General features: G+C 37.1%; 1 protein-coding gene across 2 annotated transcripts in view; it reads left to right on the forward strand.

Annotated features, from left to right (window-relative positions):
- PXDN (peroxidasin) overlaps positions 1 to 18,807 on the forward strand; it is an 88,846-nt gene that overhangs the window by 32,705 nt on the left and 37,334 nt on the right. The window contains exons 4-9 of one of the 2 annotated variants that reach the window (XM_069805891.1): positions 4,597 to 4,668; positions 11,860 to 11,931; positions 12,522 to 12,593; positions 14,598 to 14,767; positions 16,116 to 16,233; positions 18,360 to 18,529. In XM_069805891.1, coding sequence (XP_069661992.1) covers positions 4,597 to 4,668; positions 11,860 to 11,931; positions 12,522 to 12,593; positions 14,598 to 14,767; positions 16,116 to 16,233; positions 18,360 to 18,529 — 674 coding nt within the window. The remainder of the gene's footprint in view (positions 1 to 4,596; positions 4,669 to 11,859; positions 11,932 to 12,521; positions 12,594 to 14,597; positions 14,768 to 16,115; positions 16,234 to 18,359; positions 18,530 to 18,807) is intronic. The other variant, XM_069805893.1, reaches the window with a different exon arrangement.

Genomic DNA, 18,807 nt, shown 5'->3' on the forward strand with positions numbered 1-18,807 from the left:
TTTATGAGGTATATGTTTTCAGAATTCTCTATCTGAAGAACAAATTTTGACAAAGAGTAATGATACTTCCTTATTTTCTGTACATTAAAAATATTCATCATTGTAGAAGTTGGTCTTTACATTATAAAAAGAAAATTATGCACTTACAATTTTGAAGCTTATTTATAGGAATATTTGTTATCTTGTTATCTTGTTCTTTATGTAATTGAAATTTCAACAGTTCTATAAACAGTTTTGCGTGATCTTGCTGTGTTGTTTGTGGCAATAATTTGTCTTTGAATTCATATACTAAAAGTTGGAAAGAAATTATTATTACTGTTTTGCTATGAAACAAAGAGAATACTTTTTTTTTTTTTGCTGCCTTTCTGCCTTTCTGTCTGTCTGTCTTTATTTCGTATACCTTAGTGTTGGCAATATGGTTCTTTAGTAAGGATCAAAAAAGCATTAGTAACTTGGACCCCATCCATAAGATAGTTTATATCTCCACTTCAGTGATTCTGTGTAATGTTTTTGGGTCTTATGTTCCCCTTCTGCAAAGGGTACTGTAAACACTCCTGTCTAAAATAAACTTTAAAAGTTGTCTTCATATGAGCAAAATAATTGGTAACATGTTTGCAATTTGTTGTTCCTGATACAAGATGTATAGGTATATGTGTACATGATGTATATGGTACACTGAATATATTTAATTGACTTCCTGTGAGTTATTTAGTTTACTGACTAGAGGTGGTAGTGCAGAAAGATGAGAAAGAAAAGCTTCCCAACCTTATAATGTAGATGCAGGCAGATTTGTGGCAACTTGGTAGGGTAATCCTTCCTGATCCTGAAAGTCAACAGTTTATTCTCCAAGAGAGAAAATAATTGGGAATTGAAGGTAGACACATACTACTGTTTTAACATGTAGGATACTAGAAGATTTGGAATCAGCAGTGGAAAAAAATGAGGTTAAGTTAAAAAGAAAGAATTTAGGGAGGAGATATGGAAAAATATGAAATATAGATTAGTGATTAAAAAAACCTTTCCAGTTAAAGAGAAGGTACTTGGTCAGAGCATTACAAAGCAGTAAACTAGAAGCTAGTGTGAAGGAAATAAAAATGGAGAATGAAAATAACTTTGGCAACAACATTGAGACGTTCACCTAGTAAGAAATGGAGAGGTGAGGAATCAGACATGACAACATTGCGATACACATATGATAAATGGAAATTAAGATTGTATGAAATGTATCAGTTCTGGAAATACTAAAAGGGAACATGCAAGGTTTGTTTTGCCTTTGGTGAATGAAGTAATAGTGGTAGAAGATACATTATAGGTGTGCCAAAGTGCTGAGTTGCTGACCTCGCCCTTCTAGAAATGGGATTAGGTCACGTTTCCTTCTGTGCCTTCTGCCACTGTTGCTGTCGTGGTCATGTTACTTTGTCCTTTGACAAGCTCCAGTGATTCTGGATCTCATTTCTTTTCAATTCATGTTGCTAATTCCACTGTCTCCTTTATGTTTCTATATAAATCTCTCTTTGCTGTATTTATTTACTTGTCAGGTTTAACTCTACAATGCCTGATATTGCTATTACTTTTTACTTTTTTTTCCCTCTAGTTCCAAACAAATACATCTGGACCTTACTTGCCTTAAATCACATGACTTTTAATATGGTCCATTAAAAAAAACCAAACAAAAACCCCAAAATTATCCTCATAGGGGATCTAGCAAACTTTTTAATTAAAACTACTTTTTTCTAATTTTCTGATAACTGGTTACCTATTTGTTTTTTTCATTTCCCAAGTATGTGACCAGTACCTCTAGCCTCTATCAGCCTTGCTTGCATTTCTGGAAAAATGCTGGGTTTTTCAACTCTTCTGAAAACAGTTAGTAGTAATTGCCAGAAAATAATTTAATGTCTTAGTATAATATATCCCTTTTTCATCTTAATCCACTGTTTATTCACTCTTTGTAAAATCTAATGGTTTAGTTCTGTAAGAGAGCTTTTAGGTAAATTAAATGATAAATTACTTTTTCCCTAATTATACTCTAAATCTGTTTTACACTAATTAACTGGGATAAATTTTGAGAATGTTTTTGTTAAAGATTAGTGCAGTGTTTACAAAGTTTTACTTGTTAGGCACAGTAGCACTTTAGAAAGACAAATATTTTTTGTGAGTGCTACTTATTTGTATTTTGTATTCTGTCATCTCTCTCCATTCGGCAAATATTTATAAAATTTTCTTTCTGTTAATATCCTCAGGGAAACATCTACACAATTAAATGAAAGTCTGGTTAACACATCTGCCATAGGACATACGTGTTTGTAGCCTTGGGGTTGCTGGGGTTTCTCTGTGGAGGGGGGGCGTGATGCACTGAGGTCAGTTGAGTGTCCTGTAGGTGAGGGTTTTCTGATCCGAATGGAAAAAGTTGTGGTTTAAAGCTGAATCCCAAATAAAGTCCCACTATGGTGCTCCAAAAGGGGACATGAAGGGCTGCTCTCTTCCCTGCAGTATGGTGGTAAAAGTTTGCAAAACTACGAAGTCATTCTCGCACCTTTATTTTTCTCTGACACACCTTTATTTTTCACTCTGCCTTACTTTGTCTGCAGAAAGTAAATAAAAGTAACATGACTGATTCTGGTAAAACTTTTTTTTAAAAATTGGATTAATTCAGATTTCTGGAATAAAATTGTTCAAATGCCCACAAGAGATACTTATCTGAGGTTGGTTATTAAAACCATCTTAGCCCACTCTGGTTCACTGGCCTGATCAGAAGTTTTGTACTCAGAGGAATAGGAGGAATTTCCACACTGCCAAGTGGAGTGTATTAAGAAAGGCAAATAACGCTTTAGCTGTTCAGTCCTTGAAATTTTCTGAGGAGTGAAAAGAAATGGTGCATTTAAAATTCTCGCTGGAAAATAAGATAGGAATTTAATATCATACAAAGAGGAAAATTAAGGAGATACAAAATTGTAATGACTATGATCCTCAGATGAATCTGAGTCAAAAGAAATATTTGAATACTTGTGAAAAAATATTTTTTTCAAATAGAATAAAAACCAATTCCACATCCAAAATGTGTAATACATCTACTCTCTCTCTTTTCAAATTATTTTTAAAGTTTTTACAGTAATTTCATATGACAGTGTTTTTTTTTCCAGTTTAATTTGCTCATAATTTTGAGCATTTTAAAAACCTCAGAAATTTTTCCTTCCTTGTTATTCTGTTATTGGAGGAACTCTGCTTTTTGTTCAGGTGCATATCTATGTTAATTAAGCACACCTGAGTCTCTGTATATTAATGTGTTGGAATCGCAGCAAGCAATGCATTGGAAAATTAAATTTAGACTCAAGGGAAGGATACTACTCCATATTGTCCCTCAAAGTTGTCATGAGTTGAACATCAGATATGCACAACTTTTTTCCTTTTTAGGGCCTATTGTGAAATATTGCCTGTTGTCAAGTTGGTGTAAAAACTGCCACCAACTCCAGCAGAGCCAGTATTTATCTGTTGCATCAAAAGAAGTTTGCAATATTTCCAGTAAGTTACTGAGAACTGTAATAATAGAAAAGCCGAACCCACTACTAATAAAATGCCTGCTAATAAAGCCATTTGTGGTCCAAAGTCTCTTCATCCCTTTTTCGTAGAAATCCATGCCTGATTAACTGAGTTTCAAATAATTTGTCAAATAATTGTGAGGAAGTTCTTAACTGCAAACCTGTTCCTAACCTAACACAAAAAGAGGGTGACTGACACTGAACCCCAAAAGTATTTTCATTTGCTGCCTCCATGCAGAAACTGCAGTCATCGGCTAAACTGTGTGATTTTTTTTTCCAACACCCTCTGACTAAACCACCCTTGCTGTTAAAAGCATTATGAACATGAGCATGTACAGTGATCCATCCCCACTTATTTTAATTCTGTAGAAAAGATATAGACAACACATGTGAACATACTGGTAGCCTGCATACGTTTATTCTGTTTAGAGTATCATTGGGGACCTAATGTCCATCTTCTACACAGTGATAAAACAAACATACAATGCTGTTTTATGAATGCATTACCAATATTCTAACTTGTATTTTTTTGTAAATATTCAAAAGGTGACTCTGGTGGAGTTATAGAAATTCTCAGTTTGTTCTCCAAGTCCAATAAAAAGACTTATTCCATCATAATTTGAATATTTGTACCAGTATTCAGATGAGATATTTTAAAGAAAGCAAAAGGCCAATGGCATCCCTGGTGTGTTCTGGTAAAGGCACTTCTGATGCAATTCTGTCCCATTGAGTTGAATTTATTTTGACTTTGGCAAGCCCATCAAGAAACTGAGGGGCAAAGAAACAGTAAGTAGTAACAGTGAGCACTGGGAAGCCCAAGACCATCCAGGTGACAGCCTGGGGGCCTACAAGGCCCCAGACTTTTGTCTTTCCTGGCAAACATTTGGGATGAAATCTGAAGGACAAAGTATTTTTATGTGTATGTGTTTAGTTTTTGTTTTGTATTTTTTTCCTAATATGTAGTTGAAAAACTGTCTTCATGTGTCAACTTAATTCTTCTTTTCCACCTTCATGTAGCTCTTGTTTGTGTACTAATATTACTGATTGTTTCTTGTTTCAGCTATTTGTACAAGAATGAAATCCAGTCAATTGACAGGCAAGCATTTAAAGGACTTGCCTCTCTAGAACAACTGTAAGTGCCTTTTCTCTTCTGTGCTGTCATCTCCATGGTTCCCCTGCAGAGGAAAAGTGCACGCCTTGATCCGTACATCCTGCCTGCATGCTCTGCATGTCCGCACTCCCTGGGTTGTTAGGCAGAGAGCCTCATAATCATTTGCATGTGAAAAAACACAATTGATCTCTGTGTCAAATTCCTCATTTCTATGTTTGTCTTTTATTTGTGATTTGCATTCCCGGTGTCCCTATACATTGTTACATAGCTTTGACGAAGAAGAAGCATTATTGTGGAAAATGTTGAAAACTAATGTGTATTGCTTTAGAGAGAGATTCTGATTTCATTTCTGTAGGTGTTATAACATTGCAATTCCTTTGGCTGCAGCAGTTACTTTGTTTTATGCAGCATAACTAAAGCTGAATTAGCCTCCTGAAGTTTAACCCAGTTTTGTTAGATTTTAATACAAGAAGAGTTTTTAAAATTAAAACCTTACTATTATGGATATGTGTTAATAATTACCATATACAGTTGTTTAAAAAGTAAGAAAGTTCATTATTTGTAATGTAGATGCTTCAGTAATGTCTTCTAGAAAGATTGATTAAAATCATACTCCTTTTCCTGTATAATGACTGAAAAATAATTTCTATCAAAAAAGAATGAAAAATGCAGTCCTTAGCATGACAAAAAACAGATTGTATTGATACCATTAAGTTTATATTTTGTCATAATCGGAAAGCATTGCTATACATTCATTGTGGTAATGTTTAGAAAAACAGAAAGCTATAAATGCATAGCTATTTCACGGTTTGGCTGCCAAATAACAGTACTAGACCAATGAGTTTTGTAGCATATAAATTTTGGGGGCTGAATATCTTTCTTCTAGGAGCAACATAAATTTTGAAACTCCTGACAGTTATTGGTGTATTACAAATTTTCTATGATATGTACCAGTTTCCCTGTTGTTATAAACCTCTTGTGGATATTAGTGGACACAGTGTGTATCTGAAATGAAATGGCACTTCGGATGGGTACAAAATCATAAAAGCTCATTTTAGAGGGCAATAGATGCCTTTTGAAGGAAGAGCTTCTATATAAAACAAAAGTGATAAGTATAAAACATATTTATATATGTCATTTGTTTCCTTTCTCTTCCTCTTCCTCCTACTCTAGAAATGATTACTGCAGCATATTGACAGCAACTGGTAGGGCTTACTTGCATGCTAATAGCAATTCTTATTTTCTTTGTAGAATTTGAAATATTGAGGCGCATTTATTGAATAACTAATGCTTCCAAAATAATACTCTTCCCCATGCCACAAGCCTAATGCGCTGCAAGTGGCAACATTTGTCCTTTTTTCTTTTGCTCTACTTCCTGTTGATCTATGTTATGACTGAAAAACATGAGTCACTTTGGAATTATTAAAACCTTCTGAATGTGCTTTTCCGCTAGGTTGCAGTTAAGTGTCTCTGCCTGCAGTGATACCACAGTGTATCAGCTTAAGCTCAAATTGGAGACATCAACATTTTTTCTGTATGAAATTAAGTTTTAAACAGGGTTTGAGTCTCATCTCTAGCCGGGAAGTATGGAAACAGAGCCTGGCACAGTCGCTGCTCAGTGACTGCCCTTTGTGTCACGGCATCGGCTGACACAAGTAGTGCCTATGGCTGGTCTGGTGAGCTGCTGAGGGGGTTTCCTGCCCTGCTAGCTGCGTATCAGAAAGCTCACTTCTTTTAGAGCCCTTCTTCTGGGCAGATCTTAAAAAGAAGGCTTGTCAGGTGGGAAAACGGGAGTGCAGGAAGCCAGTGGCAGACCTGGAAATAAATTTAATGGAGGGTATTCATTGAGATTTGTAGTTTATGAGAGATTTGTCATTTATGCATCTTTAGCGTAAAAATAGGTTCTGACTCTACAGTCTGTTTTATCACATTGTCTTTGGAGAAACACTGTTCATAAGACAGAAGTTAGTCTTTGTGAACAAGTTCGCAAGTCCTCTAACTTCAGTTTGGGACTGTATCGACTACTCAGTCGATATTTCTGCACTTGAGTCTTCTATGGCCTCAAGTTAAATGCATTTTGCTACTGGATGTGTTGATTCAGCCAAATGCTCTTCTCAGTGCTCAGCAGAGTTCTCAGAAGTAGATGCTGTGGTCCACATCTCAGGGAAAGACTTGACGCATAGTAATTTCTTCTAGTTCAGTGAAGCAGAATGAAACTGATAGTTGCTTTTTTTAAAAAAACCTGAAGAGCAAAGCAAACACTTTTCTGCGTTTTTTTGTTTGTTGTTTTGTTTGTTGTTTTGTTGTTGTTGTTGTTGTTTAAGAGAAACTGTAAATATAGTTTGATTTAGGAGACCTGTTGCATATATAATGGAAAAAACCCAAACCCAGTATTTACTGCGGCTGGCAGGATCCTTCTTAAACCTCCATGGCAGAATTTTTAGCTGCTGATGTGGTAGAAATATCTTTTTCTTCGGAAATTTCTGCCAAGGGAATAAGATCTTTGAATCAGATCTTGAAACTCACTTGTGCTAGAGTAAATTCTGAAAAACCTTGGCAGTTTTAGATGCTTGAACGCACTGAGCCATACATATTTCGTCACCTAAATCTTCAGTCATGGCAAGGCATGAAGGGAGAAAGTCAGCTGATGAAAAGTAGCCGCTTAGTACCAGTTTAGACCCCGTTAAATCTGCAAGACATATGTTTGGGTCTGGCAAGCGTAACACAAAGCTGCAGGAAACTTGCATTTTTTCAGAGCAGCAGCCAGAAGGCAGCCAGAGCACCCAAAGGGCAACGAAAGCTGCCTCTATATGCTTGCACTTAGACAACCGCTATATGGCTCTATATGCCTGTGCTTAGACAACTGAATCCCACCTGAAATATCACAAATAACTGGCTTGGGAGGTCATGAGTTTGCTGTATCTGGATCCCAAGATCGAATTCTAAAGGCACTCTATTTCCAGATGTGTGTACGTTGCTTTTCTTCCAAATATCTGCTATATTTTTTGAGAGCTCAGCTTATGAGCTGTATGTATCAGAGACAAAAAGTGTTCACTGCAGTTAACTAGTGGGATCCCCAAATACTAATGGAATTATTTAAATCTGTTTACCTAATCTTAGTTGAATACTAATTATACATTTTCTTTTAACGTTCATATTAACATACTAATTTTGCTCTTTATAGGCTGTTATTAGAGGTATGCTGTAGTTTATATACACATGTACATATTTGGGGGGAAATTAATAGATAAAAATGTTATCTTGCATATAGTGATGCAGCTTGTTATATTCATTTTATTTCCCTCAATTCAATTTTCATTGTCTTTGAAATGTTGCTATGAAATTTTAAAAGTTTTATATTACAAAGAGTTCCTGGTTTTTGCATAACTGTATGTGAGCAGTTACGCACATTTAGCACAGTGGAGCCTGATTAAAGTCTCATTGCTGCTAAAAATTCCCATGGTAAAGAATAATGAAAGAGAATTAATTAATAAACAAACCAACCGACCTAAAAGGTATGAAAGGGGGCTTGAGAAGTACATTCTTACTATTCTAAAATAAGATCAGCTAGGGACAACAAACCTAGATGACTGGAAACAGATATTTATCTAGCCTTATTTTAAAAGTCTTTAAAGAGAGGATTCCATAATCTCCTTAATTATCTTGTTCCAATATTTTATATCGTTACTGTAACATCCTATTTAAATCTCTTTCCTTGTGGCTTAAGCCTGTTACTTCTTGTCATACCCCTGGGCAGGGAAAGTTCTTTGATAAATGCGGGAAAAATATGTTTGTTCATTCTCTTTCAAATAATCAAAAAGGCAAACATGCTATTTAAATATTCAGAACATAGATTATATTCAACTAATGGACTTTAAGTACTTCCCCAAAGATGTGAAGATACTATTAGAAATAAACAATTGGCATATACAATAGAAGTAATCCTCTACAAAAACCCTATACTACAGAAGATATAATCCTAAATATAGTGCTGTGAAAAATGCCACTGGGACTGAATTTTAGTGTAAATGTTCACCCTGCAAGATTAATAATAACAAAGACAAAGTCTGTACCATGCTTATTTGATCAAATCTTTATTTTCCTCTAGGTGTGTTTGGTTTAGACTTTTTTTTCCTTTAAGTATTTCCTTTCCTTCTGTTTCATCCTTGATAGCGAATTCAAAATTAGAAAAGGAAGACACGGGGTTATTTAAAAATCACTCTTGCATGCTTTTTGTTTAAATTTCCATTATGAAAGTCTTCTTAATATCAAATTCATTACATCATACTACTATTTTTAAGAGCATTTTATACTCTGAACATAAAAGATATCTATAAAGACATGTCAGTGTGAGATTGTTTCCTGAATTTGATTACCTTTAAAGTGAATTTCCTGTCCCAAGAAATTTTCATATTAATTAAAATATTAAAAATCCTTTAAAAAAGCATTAATGTCGTCATAGAAGAAAAGAATGTAAGTGATAAACCTAAGTGATAAAATGTGATTAAAGTGTAGGTCGTAAAGCCAAAGATTTTTTTATTCTTTTTATTGTAGACTTACAATGCAATCTGGTTTCTGCATCTATTTTTTTAGAATTACACTTGCTGCTAATTACTTTGCCCACATATTTAGTACCTTGTTCTGTTCATAAATTGCCTGAGAAGTTGCTCAGGGCTTTTTTGAGGTCATAATTTAAAGATTTGCAAAACCCAACTAACTTGTCATATGAAGCAGTTAAGAGTATTTTCCAGTTGGACTTCATGATTTGATTTTTTGAGCTACTTTAGGCAGCATGATTTCTGGTGAGGTAAAGTTAACTGTTGTACTATGCTTCAGTGCCTGAATTATTGTAGTTGTATCTGTGATGATTTGAGGTTGTAAACAAGGCAAGGTTTATAACAGAAGTATTGTTTTAATTAGACTGATTAATTTGCTTGGAAAAACAAGTTGAGTTTTCAGGCACAGAAAGTATTCTTTACATCTGCACTTACAGTAGTCTTGAATACTAAACAGCAGTTATGAGCTGTTGCTTTGAGTTTAATGATGTATACATACATCATTTAAACCATCTGAGAGAGGTGTCCTTTCTTCTTCTCTCTGCTAATCTCACCTCTGATCCATGGACCTGAAGAAGGGGTTGCGTGCCTCAGTGTGCCTGCTTTTACCAACGTTATTTGTTACTCTAGTAAGAAGTATGACTTGTACCTACAAATCTTGCCTTGTCGATGCCAAAGACATACAAGAGATTAATTTATCAGGAAGATAAGGAGATACGTTTGCAAGGTGCTCATGAATCATAAAAATGCAAGTAGAATTAACAAAGCTAAAGAGGAAAAAATCCCTGTTGGCTGCACAAGAAGTAGCGTATGTACTTTTTTTCCAAAGTCCAAGCTGCTGCAGAAGAAGGAACAAACCCTATAGTTGTGCCCAGTTTTTCCCTTCGTCCTCTTTCACCACAGCGATCCCCACCTTGCCGTGCCCCCTCCCAAATGCTGCTGATGCTGGGCAGTTGGGCGAGCAGAGCCCTGGCCCCGGCGAGCTGTGCCTGCCCACCTCGTGGCCGGGCCTTGCCCGCGGGGCCGATACCAGCCCCGTCCTGCCGGTCCTTCCTCGGGGCTGAACCGGACTGAGGTCTCCCTTCCCTCCGCCGGTGACTCGAATGAACCTTGCAGGAAGTATCTGCCTTTGAGATGTCTGGGTTTTTAATTTAGATGAAATTGGCCTGTTTTTTCAAAAGGGAGATGAAGACTGGCAGGCATAGCGTGATTACGGACTTCTTGTTTCCTTATGCAAACAGGATCCTGCTCTATGCTCGCTACAGTGTGTGGCCACGCGTTGCACTGGCAGTAAGCAGACTTGACGCTCCGATGTGCCTGATCCCATCCGTGCTGATTTATTGGCTTTTTCTGTGGTCCCCATTCATTGCTCCCTGGCATCACTTGCTGGCTCGCGCTCGGGCCGTGCTGCTGCTGGCGGGGGATCTGGGAGGCTGCCAGGCACGTGCCTGGCTTCCCCGCCGCACGCGCCTTCCAGGGCTCGCCGCAACGGCTCTCTGCCGTAATCGCCGCTTGTTCCCGCTTTCCTCTCTCCGCGGCGACCGTCCGGCTCAGATCCGGGAGTAGAGCACATGCGGTGTTGCAGCGCAAGGGAGTTCCCACATCCTTTTACTTTTCCTGCTGAAGGACTGATTTTTCAGGAGATTTAGGGGTCTGAGATTTTGTTTTTGTTTTTAAATGGTGGGCTTTTTCGCTCTTCAGCCCACACTGATTTCTATATATGCACATTCTCCAGATGTTCCTGAGTTTGTCAGAGGTCAAATAAGAAACTTTAGGAGGTTTGGATACATTTGGATATGATCAGGATCCAAAGTCTATAAATCATTTGCACAGTTCCTTGTGCAAGTCTTATCAATTACTTCTTGTTTTCTCATCTGCAAGGTTATGGAGTACCTCCACAACATAGTCAAGACTGAAATGATCCTGCCTTTGCTGTCCATTTTCACAGCAGTTACAGATTAATAATCTGGTTAATTGTCTTGTTACATTAGACTTTTTCAGTGTAGTATTTGTTGCTGTGTAATATTAATAGCTTACATAAGCATCAACAGAGCATCAAACAGAGCACAGCTGTGGTGGTTAATTGTACACCAATTGCTGGGAAGCCCTTCGTCTAAAAGCAATTCAGTCAAACTTGGTTTTATATTATGAATTTGTTTGGCTTTTGAGCTTTTGAGAGTGTTCATAGCTTAAAATGTCAGTATTCATGGACTAGAGCAGGTTACTTCTCAGCATCTTTTGAAATTTTCACTCAGTGTGATAGCAACATTTTCCTGTTAAAAATCATAATTTTTTCCATAAATATTTATTCAAGTATGCATACTAATGAATATTAGACTTGGCAAAAGATTGTTCAAAGTAGTATCTCCAAAATCTCTAAAGTAATGGTTTGCAAATAATTTTTTTTTGCACACACTCGGACACATACACACACACACACTGTAGTGGTCTGCAAACCCTACTTGCTTGTCACGTCTTGTATTTCTCAGATTCAAGTGCAGGATTCAGATGATAACAAAAGAAAGTTAATCCACTACATCACTATCACCATTTAGATGTGTAAACAGTGTGTAAACAATAACAAATGCTTAATAATATTTCAGCTTCATTAAGAAAACTGTTTCAGTATTTTTCTTTTTGTTTAACATGTTTTCAGGTATCTGCACTTTAATCAAATAGAAACGTTGGAACCTGAATCCTTTACCCATCTTCCAAAACTTGAAAGGCTGTAAGTTTGTTTTTCTTGGGGTAAGATTCAGAAGTCAGCTTGCTTCTTTGTTTGAATTAAATCAAATGTTTGAAACTGGAAAATAATATTTTTATCATTCCCATAGATTATTTTTAATTTAAATTTTTTATTGTAACTACTACATTGTCTTTGCCAAGAACACTTTGGTCAGGCTGACCTTAGAGACATGCAGAAGTGAGCATTGCCTGTGGTATAGTTTTCTATTATAAAACCATTTCCCAAAGGGCTGTGATCAATGTTTGGCCTAAAATAAATGTTATGAATGACGAAATAGAATATTTATATTATGACTTCTTTTTTTTTTTTGAGTTTCTCATTTGAATGCTTATGAACTCCCTTCCTTTTGGATACTTTATCTTTTTATGGCTTCTTTTTCCCCATATGGACACACCAAATACACCTTGGAGGCCACTTAAAAAATAGCAGCCAATGAATTGCTGAAAAAGGTTCATTTTCTTTTTAATTTTGTAAAATTACTTCCTCTTAAAGGACTTTCAGAAGAATGTAAATGAAATGAGTACATCTCAAAGTCTGAATTATTACATGCATATTTCTGTGCTTTTTAACAGATTTTTGCATAACAACAGAATAGCTCATTTGATTCCTGGAACATTTAGTCACTTAGAATCTATGAAGAGACTGTAAGTAAATTGAATTATTATTGAACAAAAGAAAGTTTAAATAACCTAATTATACGGTATCTCATCTTGCAATATTTATCATTCTTGCAAATGCCTTTCATTGTGTAATTATTTTACATATTAAATACTTTTTCCTAAGCTGTGCTCCGGTTGGTTACGTACATAGATTGAGACCATTGCTTCATATCCTACTGTCTTTAGTGACTGACTAAACCCTTTTGTTTGTTTACTGTCTTGGAATTGTTTGTAATCATATGGTCTTGTTTTGTAGACTAAATAATATACACGGATCCTTCTTTGGTTTTTTGTTTTGTTTGGGAGTTTCCCCCCCGCCCCTTGTCTATGTTTTACTGGGTGATCCTTCAACGTCTTTCAATATTTGATTATTTTGGTATTTTCTTTTAATTGTTTTGCTTGTCCTTATCTTATGATAAAAACGTGGTTATAAAAAGGTGCTTGATGGTTTAAGAATATAAGTATTACTTTCAAAAGCAACTCCAGAAGCTAGTTCTTGAAATGCCATTAACTTGGAAAATTAGAGGCTTCTTAGTCCCTCAGTAGCATTTGAAAACTGGAACTCAAGAAAAGTACCATAGTAAGGTGACTTTCAGAGGATTTTCTCTCCCTCACTTTGGATCTCCACTGATCTAGGATAAACATTCTTTAAATGATCCACGACTGCCGTTTTGAGAAAGGCACTAGTGCATTCATACCCCTCCTTGCCGGGGGGACTGCTGAGGGTGTGCTGTGCCACGAGTCACAGCGCTAGCTCTACTGGGAAAAGAGATCTCAAGGGACGTAACAGGAAGGTTGTCCTGCTGGCTTAGGACAGTTGTGAAACCATACCTTTAACTGTGGGCAAAAGGCAGAATGAAGTAAATTTTCATGACGTATGCACCTTCCAGTAGTAGGTGCTTCACTCATACCTCCCTTAAATTCTTGTGCAGTTCAAGCGAACAGAAAGGGATGCTTCATCACATAATTCCTAGGTCCAGGGGAACTTTGATAGTGGCTATGAGTGGAACAGGACACCGGGCTAGATGAACCTGGTGTCCTCTGACCTGGGACAGCTTATCCCTGAAGGTCACATTGTGACTTTCGTGTTCTGGATTTAAATTCTACCTGTAACATCTGATATACTGGAAGACATTTGTACAGTAACTTTTAAAATAGTTTTGCTTGTTCTTGCCTATTTTTTGCACGAGAACAGGGAAGAAATAATATCTGGGCATTTGTACAAGAGGTTAAAAAAATACAAAAAGACAAAATGATCAAAAAGTTTACTACCCCCAAAGATACACCAAACTTAGGTTGCTTTGCCATGCAATTTTATTTCCAATCTCTATATAGATATATTTAATGGTACAGATTTCTGTACTTAATGTTTTTATTGTCCTACAGGGCCCTCCACCAGAAAGTGCAGTGCTCCACGTAGTAACAGGGCCCTTCACTACTGGAAAGAAAGTCAACAGAATTTATGGGTTCTCGTTATCTGCAATAGGCAGGTGTTTTACAAAGTTACTGACCCACTGAACTCAATGAGAGCTTAATGCTTGAATAAAACTGTGGGTCTTTGTCTCAGTTGCCCGATCGGCAAAATGGGAAGTTGTAAAAATGTCAGGTTAGCTGTGAAGTTACTACAGTGACAAGTATTAAAAAGAAAAATATGTGGGGAGAATAGTATAAGTTCCTTATTTAAGCAAAGTTTGTATAACATCTAAATAAAACCTGATTTATTCACTGAATGCTTGGGTTAAAAAAGAAATGTTATTTAGACCTTTACTGTGTTGAACACAATCCTGCCTGTGCAGTAAAAATAATAGCATTTTTGTAATAAAGGGTACCAGAATGCACACAAGCATGTGACCGTCATGTGTATTCCATATTGCCCCTTGACTGTCTTCACAGATAAAGGTGCTGTTGGTATTGCAGAACCATTTTAATCCTAGCAAAATAGTTGAAGCTTGCTAATAGGTGTTTGTGGGTGCTTCTTGTTTTGTGCAGGCGTTTGGATTCAAACGCTCTTCACTGTGACTGTGAAATCCTGTGGCTGGCGGAGCTGCTGAAGACATATGCAGAGTCGGGTAATGCTCAAGCAGCAGCTACCTGTGAGTACCCACGAAGAATCCAGGGAAGATCAGTGGCCACGATAACACCAGAAGAACTTAACTGTGGTGGGTTTGCCACTGCCTGATGGCTTCTTGAATGTGTTAAATGTACCTAAACTGTTGTGGTTTTTTTATTTTGTTTTGTTTTGTTAGAATTTGTTATGTTCCCTTTGATAATACCAACCACCTCTGGTCAACATTGGTTATTTCCAGAAATTTTCCTGTGTTCCTTCTCACTTGTCTGCTTCTGACAGAACTGATTGCTTTTACGCCTTAGCCTATCTTTAATGAAACAAATATAGCCATGTTTGAAATTTCTCCTTGAGGAACTAAATGTGATTATCTGGAAAGAGTTTATTTTTCCTTTTTATATTTCAGTTTTGATCACAAAAAGATTGTCAGCTAGGGTCTTTGGTGTTATGTTAATATTGTTTTGTGTCCTTTATTCCCTTCTGTACAAGGGAAGGGGAAGAAAGAAGCTGTACAGAACTGCTCCTGATTTCACAGATCTTATTGTTAAAACTCTTGTTGACATTATTGGAATCAGGGTTGGCCACTGAATTTCTTTTTTACTCAGCTATACTTACAAGGGGTGCCCTGCACAGGTACTGAAATCCTCTGCCACTGAAGGATTAATGGATAAGCACTTCCATTATAATCCTTTTGTTCGTCTGTATTCCTTCAGCCTAGGTGTGCAAAGGCTTGGCCCCGTGGGCACCCTGGGACATGGCCCCACACCTCTTGTGTTCTGAAATCAAAATGCAGATTTCTCATCAAGCTATGGGCATTTGCCTGCCCAGCGACATGATGAGGCCAAGATATAAAAGTAAATTGTCCTTTTGGTTATGTGTTGGATATAATTCTTATCATGAGAATTATGACCATAAGCTTCTACAAGGTTCATGAAAAAGATAGTAAAAAGGGGATTTGGTGCAAGAATAATTCACATGGCATCCTACCAGCTCTCTGCACATCTAAGGAGCAGGAATATGCAAACTGCAGGAAGCAAGCTCGACAAATTATTCTGTAGGAGGCAGGTTAGGCACTGATATTTATCTAGAGGAAGTTATTTTAAATGGCACTTGTGCTTGCTGCTTTAAAGTTTTTCTTCATAAGCAAATTCAGCCTCTGTTCAAATAAATAAAACAGCTACTTTAGAACCTGATACAAATTTGCACAATCCATTTCCAGTCTGCTAAAAGTCCTAAGGAACAATGGAAGAGGTCAGAATGCCTGCAGTCACTTTTGCACAGGGAAAAGTATGTTTGATCCTGATTAAGCGTATAAATATTTTAAGCTAAAACATTTGTGAAAAATTATTTTTCTACAAGGTGTATGGAAAATTTTTTATTTACCATTCTTTAGTAGTTTTAAAACAAGTAAGAGCTCCTTACAGGTTTTATTGTTGATACAGAGAGGCCAAGAATTACATCAGAGCCTCAGGATGTGGACGTTACCTCAGGGAATACAGTGTACTTCACTTGCAGAGCTGAAGGCAATCCTAAACCAGAAATTATCTGGCTTCGAAACAAGTAAGTTTAAAAGAGGAAGAGAGAAACTTGATGTAACTATGTTTGGGTATGTGTACATTTCTGGGTGCGTGTCCACACGCATTACATGCTAATATATGGAATAGTTACAGCAGAAACATATTATGATTAAAAGAAGTATATGAAGTAATAATGGCACAGATTTGTTTTATTAGTAATTCTGAACACTTAAGAGCTGATAACTTTAGAAAATATTAATTTATGACTATAATACTATTGGTAAGGTCTTCAATTGTAGTTACACCTGCAAAGTTGCTCACACCTGTAAAATTAAATCATTTATATGTAAGTACCAGGCAATTCAATATGGACATGTTGCACGTGCAGTTTGTAGGTTAGCTAGTGTTGGCATACATTTTGAGGCAGAGCAAAAGCTACTTTTTTAAAGAACCCCAGCTGGATAAGAGTTAGGTTTCAGAGGAGGTCTTCCCTGAGCCCCAGCTCCTCGGAGGCAGCTTTCCTCTGAGGTGTAGTTCCATTCCAGGAGAGGAGAGATACATCTATTTCCAGGCTCCCCAGGCTGGTACATGACAGGCAGGCAGGCAAGTGCTTGTATCTTAGGACTGTAGGGTAATTCAGGTTGGAGGGGATCTCAAGAGATCTCCAGTGCAGCCTTCTGCTTAAAGCGGGTTCATACTAGCTTGCTTTATCCAGTTGGGTCTTAAAAGCCTCCAATGATGGAAGTAGCAGAAGCTCTCCAGGCAACCTGCTCCACTGCTTTTCCTCACTGCTTAGGGGATGGAGGGAAGGACCTATAAAGGATGTGTGTCTTTCAGCAGCCCAAGGGCCAGCCTGCTGCAGAGTGGCTGCTCAAGCTCTGCCCAGAACCTGGCTCCCTCCAGCAGCACTAGGCACAGCACGGCTGAACCAGCCACGTGGCAGCCCATCGCCCCCTTTAAACTGATGGGAATTTATGATGGATACGTGAATTGTGAGTTTACCACTAGCTTCATCAGACTTTGTTTTAATAATGCTCTTACACAAATGGAGAACCTGATCTGGAAGGTAAATTCCCTCGCTTGATATTAGCAAATGAAGCAGTTTACTTTGTTGGTTGCTGATAGAATGGAACAACGTAGAGCCCTGGTTCTATAGCTTTCTGCTGATGTCAGTGAGAACCCCACGTGCAGCAAGGGTACAGTGTTTATAGAGTATGTCAAGAACAGAGCCTTGAACTTGGATGGTGTAATTATTTCATTAAAATTTTCTTTGGCTCGTGTACTTTTTATAATAAACAAAGAAAACATGTATTCAGAATACACATATGAAAGAGTTTTAAGAAGAAATTTGAGCTTGGGGTGTGGGATTATTGACTCTGGCTTGTTTCCTGGCTGCATGAATGAGAGCAAAGCTCTTTGCAAGGTAGTTGAATATGGCAAGATTTCAGTCAAAAGCCATTGACCTGTTGAGCAGTATGTTGAATAGATCAGCAGTCAGGCTGGGTTTTGTTCATAGGGGGTGAGATCTCGTCCCTCCTCTGTGCTTGCTTCATCATGTAGCGAGGGATGGAGTGAGAAACAGTTCCTTTAATAAAAGCCCATAACCGTTCTTGGTTAATGTCACAGAAATGCATCCATGACATAGCCTGAAGACATGATCTTAACTTGTATTTCAAGCCAGTACAAATTATTATCAGGTTCATTAGTGCTCCTTGAGCAATCCAGACAGAGGCTGGCACAAAGCTGATTTTATAGCAACTAACCCCTCTTCTAGTAGAAAGTCTCTTGAGTGTTGAACTTACATGATGTACTTCCAGTGGAAACATTTTAAATTGATTTACCAGTTAGAACAGCCTTAAAGGAAAATGAGACAGGCCAGGTATGTGTATTTTGTTCACTTTTTTCCCTGTAAGCTTTTACTCATAAAAGTATTTTGGCTTTTCATTTTGAGGATCTAATACTTGCATAAGCAAAATTGGTTCATTTTTTATTTTCCTTCTTCTTCTTCTCTTTAGGAGAAAACTAGAAGTTCTATTATTTTACTTAACACAGTAGAACTTTTTTTTTCCCCCAAGTTATTTTGGGTAATATATTTTGGGTTTTATTATTTGGCAGTTTTCTGTGCTTGTGATTTAAACGTTTAACTCCAGAAGATTCTTTTCTTCACAGTAATGAGCTCAGTATGAAAGAAGATTCCCGTCTAAACTTGCTGGATGATGGCACATTAATGATTCAGAATACTCAAGAAACAGACCAAGGCATTTACCAGTGCATGGCAAAAAATGTGGCTGGAGAAGTGAAAACTCAGGAAGTTACTCTTAGATACTTTGAGTCACCAGGTAAAGAACATCAAGTCTGAATTTTCCATTCAGATAGAGAATTGTTTTGATAATAAGATTGCTAAAAGTAAGATGCTTTGGCTCTTTTATGTTCTTGACGTGTAGATTTCTTGTGCTTGGGCATCTTAAGAACTAGATCATTAAGTTATAATATCCCTAGAACAAAAATGCAAATCAGCCAGTTAATTAAAATGTTTATTGTAGTATGCAATTCTGATGATAGTCTGGTAGGCTGTTTGTAGAAGAGTTAGGAAGAGAGGCTGTTACGTTGCAACGTT

This window comes from Haliaeetus albicilla, chromosome 18, assembly GCF_947461875.1.
Source record: "Haliaeetus albicilla chromosome 18, bHalAlb1.1, whole genome shotgun sequence".
NCBI classification, from domain to species: Eukaryota; Metazoa; Chordata; class Aves; order Accipitriformes; family Accipitridae; genus Haliaeetus; species Haliaeetus albicilla.